Source organism: Lycium ferocissimum, unplaced genomic scaffold, assembly GCF_029784015.1.
Source record: "Lycium ferocissimum isolate CSIRO_LF1 unplaced genomic scaffold, AGI_CSIRO_Lferr_CH_V1 ctg10005, whole genome shotgun sequence".
Lineage (NCBI taxonomy): Eukaryota > Viridiplantae > Streptophyta > Magnoliopsida > Solanales > Solanaceae > Lycium > Lycium ferocissimum.
In genome coordinates, this window is record NW_026713100.1 from 1 (window position 1) to 4,552 (window position 4,552).

The 4,552-nt window shown below is 34.6% G+C and overlaps 1 protein-coding gene across 7 annotated transcripts; it reads left to right on the forward strand.

Moving 5' to 3' along the window:
• The first annotated feature begins 6 nt into the window (after positions 1-6).
• On the forward strand, positions 7-3,574 carry LOC132041370 (uncharacterized). 7 transcript variants are annotated; one of them, XM_059432083.1, is made up of 5 exons: positions 7-1,822; positions 1,937-1,979; positions 2,572-2,687; positions 2,972-3,096; positions 3,339-3,574. In XM_059432083.1, the coding sequence occupies exons 1-5, from the start codon at positions 1,720-1,722 to the stop codon at positions 3,387-3,389; spliced, it is 438 nt and encodes a 145-aa protein (XP_059288066.1). In that variant the 5' UTR covers positions 7-1,719; the 3' UTR covers positions 3,390-3,574. The 7 variants fall into 7 exon arrangements, 2 of the variants coding, with proteins under 2 accessions (XP_059288066.1, XP_059288065.1); XM_059432082.1 differs by lacking the exon at positions 3,339-3,574 and having other exon boundaries at positions 2,972-3,332; XR_009411011.1 differs by lacking the exon at positions 2,972-3,096 and having other exon boundaries at positions 7-1,979.
• Positions 3,575-4,552: the final 978 nt, after the last annotated feature.

A 4,552-nucleotide genomic window follows, 5' to 3' on the forward strand; every position in this document is an offset into this window, starting at 1 on the left:
TTGCTTTATTCACTATATGCTTATTTGTTTTAATGTTTTATTGTCTAACATAGGACAAGACTCTAGTTAAATACAAATGATTTTTATTAGATAAGCAGTCTAGTAAAATGCAATCTTTACATCCTTGCTCAGATAATTCGTTAATTGGTATAGGTTCAAGACACTAACAGCCTAAACAAGAGGTCGTCGCTTAGTTAATTAATCAAATGGTTTAATTAGTTAAGGATTCAACTTGGGCACTCATAATAATTTAACCCAACTTTGCTTGTGTTTTTTCGTTATTTATGTGGGTGTTAAATCTAGTCTATGTTTAGTATCTAATCGATTCTCCCAGCAATGCCTTAGATTACAACCTTTTAAAACTAAGGCTAAATTGGTTCAGTGCAATGAGACCTCTTAAATAGTTATGCCAACTTATTTATGTTGCTAATTAGGTAAGTCAACAATTAATTAGCTAACCTTTCGGGGATAGTTACATTTACGCTCGATCGTTAGGCATTTAAGATATAGAATCATTCATTTAGCACAAACTCTTAGTGGTCTCAATCTTTAATTTTGGCAAAATCCTCAAATAAGCTATGGATTTTTCGACAAGTAATCCTCTCTATGCCATACATACTTAGTTTAGTTCTACTGGTTGAATAACATTTTTTTGAGGTCTTAGTTTATTTCTTGTCATTAGATAGTGTTTACACATTTTTGTTTTCTGACTTAAGTCAAATCTCTTGTTGAAGTACTCCTGAAAGAAGACAAATATATAATTGTTATGTTATAATTTAAAGTAATTTGCTTTCACTCTTCAATATTAGTCAAATGGGTTTGGCATCTTTTTGAATCATGGAGATAAGATTGGAAGTTTTCCTTTGCTTTGAGAAAATTGTTTGGTTGCTTACCAATTTTAAAGCATGTATTATGAATTATTTGTTGTCCTGCTCACTTTGTTCACCTTAAGAAAAGGGAGAAAAAAGAGTTTAGAGTATTTTTTTACATTTGAAGTGTGCTACAAAGGACATTTATAAAAAGGGAAGCTTTTTATGAACCTGAATAACTTTTGTTGCAGCAATGGATTTAGACTAGTTGTAGTTTGCTACTGGCCACTATTCTTTTGTGAGCTGGTATAGTACTTTCCAATCTTGAGAAGGAAATGATTTCTCCAAAAGAGTTGTATCTTCTATATTATATCAGACACAAGTAGGATGATGTGTTACTGTTTAGCTGCTACCTTGACATGCCTAAGATATTTTAAAACACTTGCTAGGTCTATCTTTTATGTCATCGCTCTTGCATTGGATTATAAATATGCACATAATAAATGTTGTACTTTTATTTGGTGTCACTGGGCCAAACTATCTAGTAAGCTGCAATTTTCGCATTGATTAGAATAGTGATGTAAAAATGTTTTACAACTTACAATTGGTTTGCTATTGGGTACTATTCCTTAGTGAGCTGGTATAGTACTTTGCAATCTTGAGAAGGAAATGGCTTCGAAAAGAGTTGTATCTTCTATATTATATCAGATACAAGTAGGATCATGTGTTACTGTTCAGCTGCTACCTTAACAAGCCTAAGATAGTTTAAAACACTTGCTATGTCTATCTTTTATGTCATCGCTCTTGCATTTAATTATAAATAAGCACATAATAAATTTTGCACTTTTACTTGGTGTCAGTGGGTCTAACTATTTAGTAAGTTGCAACTTTCGCATTAATTATAAAAATAATGTTAAAATGTTTTACAACTTATGATTGGTTTCTACCTGATTACAGGTTGAACGCAAAAGGGTGCAGAGAAGTGTGGTCTGTGGTAGCATTCCTTTGCAGATGGGTAATATGTTTTTATGAGTAGCAGTAGTAGCTAAAACCAATCCTTTTTTTTGTGTTCTGTTTTGTGAATTTTTTTCTCTAACAAATGTTTCTTTATTTTGTATCTTGGTGGAGGGAACAAATTGATCGAGTCTGCAACACCAGTTGGACCCAATGGTACTTTTCTCCTTGCTTGATCTGAGAATGCACCTTAATGTTATAATTATTGAAGTTCCTTTAGAAAGATTGGTTCTATTGCTTCTGCTCTTTTCTGTGATTTCTTTATCCTCTTGCTGGGTGTTTTGGAATATGATGCACATGAATGCATCTGTTGTACGATCTCTTTAAAAATACGAATTATTTATGCCATTGCCTTTGCAAGATAACACACATATATAAGTAAATTGAAAACTTTGTGACAGTTAGTACATTGAAGAATACATGGTTAGACTCAAAGTTTAGAATTTGTGCAACTATTGGCTTAGCGCTATGTTGAATTATGAGAAATTTTGCAGTTGGTGTTTGTTTATAGTGTAAACTGCAAAGGGACTACAGAATTTGTTTAAATTTATAAAAATGGAATAGTTGTTGCTGAATAGGAAGGGCTACTTTGATTAAGGTTTTGCCTCTCGTTTTTATTAGAGCATATGACTTCAGTGGTGGAGCTAATTTGTTTAAATTTATAAAAATGGAATGGTTGTTGCTGAATAGGAAGGGCTACTTTCATTAAGGTTTTACCTCTCTTTTTTATTAAAGCATATGACTTCAGTGGCGGAGCTAGCATACTAAATTGGGGATATAGCTTGCTGCCGACTAGTTTACCACTGTACTGTGGATGGCCAGTTCTTGTTGCTGCAGCCATTGCTCTTCTTATATCAAGAACTAGTATGAAATCTTTTTTACTTACTCAGATTAGGATAGAAGGCTAGGTTGCTTATCCTTTCACCATAGTAGTTGTAGTTTTGCTCATTCGTTTATTGCCATTTGATTTCTGCTTATATTTGTTGGGCCTTTGTACTTTGATTATCTTATTTATCTATAGTAGTTAATGCTCCTTTCTTTCCGGACTGTTCTACCATGACTTTCTCGCTTTTGTTATTCCTTGTTTTCATATTGTTTTTGATATGCTTGGCCCTATCTGACCTTTTGTCTTGTTTTCCTCTCTTGAGCCGAGGGTCTTTCGGAAACAGCCGCCCTACCTTTCAAGGTGGGGGTTAGGTCTGCGTACACTCTACCCTCCCCAGACCCCACATGGTGGGATTCTACTGGGCTTCTTGTTGTTGTTGCTCGGGAGGTATCTCTATCATCCACAAAGATTAGTGCCATTGATCATGTTAATAAGCTTTAGGTGCTTGTATTCAGAAGATTGAAATTTGAATAATCAAATATGAGATGATAGAAACTCACTTTATTGCCATCTTCACCTAGTGCATTAGTATATATCAAAATGGTGTTCACGGTGGCATTTTAGGTGTATACTTGCGGTGATTTTCTACATTTATTTCATCTTTTGACATATTTATTTTATTATTTCAGGTCATACAATATGGAGTTTTAAAATTTCGCTTTTGGAAGATTCCAATATGATGAAGAGTTGGGAACATTAATTGATAGGATTAGTTATATAATGACATTAGTTGTTTATTTCAAACAATATCATTTTATTTTTTTAAGTTGTGACATTAATATTTTGGATTATTACTTCTTTTTGTTTGTTTAGATTAATAAGATGTACTTTGGTTATGAATTAATAGTATATAGTATTTGCCAAACTTTGTTGTCACTGTGAGATTCTCTTTATACTAGCAATTTTATTTTTTGAATGTAGTAGCCATTCCCAACAAAGGCTAAACAATTGCCGTTAAAGCTTGTGACTTTTTGTGGCAATTTAATTGATTTTACTGGCCATAAATATAGACACTAAAAGGGCCTAATTACTATATTTTGAAGGAATATTGTAGCCATTATGATTGCCACAAAATAATTGCCGTTAAAGTGACTAGATTTTAGGGGCCATTTTATTAGTTTTACCGGCCATAGTAATGGACTCCAAAAGGGTATAATTGTTCATTTTTTGGAGTGCATTTGGCTGCCATTACAATTGCCGCAAATAATTGCTGTTAAAGCTTGTTGCTTTTAGCGGCAATAAAAGAAGGCTTTACCAGCATTTCATACAATAGCCGGTAAAGCCTTTACCGACCCCGGTTTCACCGGCCAAAGAGCAATTGCAGGTAAAAGGTTTAGCGGCAATTGTTATTGCCGCAAAAGGGGTTTTTAATTGCCACTAAAGCCCCTTTTTGTTGTAGTGTTTTTTTCTCTTCTCTCTCCTACATTCCCATGAAACCCTAATTAACAAACCCTACTTTACCTATGGCCACCTTGGCCGCTGGCCGGCCGTCACCGGCGGGTCTTCAGCCTCCACCAACAACCAACACTATACACTACCCACCCTTCACTCACCCGTAATCCCACGATATTCAACCAACTCTCCTGTCCACTTCTTCTTCTCCAAACTATGCTCAAACACTTGTGCATGGAACAACTCCCACGTCCAATTCTTTTTGTGATCCAATACCAATGAAGGAGGGAACATATATTGATTGTATCCCTGTGGTGCGTTGGACAACATCTGAATTATCTAGAATGGAGAAGATTGAAAACCTACAACATGCCATTGTTGGTAAGTTTTCTTATGGTTGGTCGGAGTTAGAAAAATTAAGAACTATTATTCCTCAACAGTGTGGTGTGAA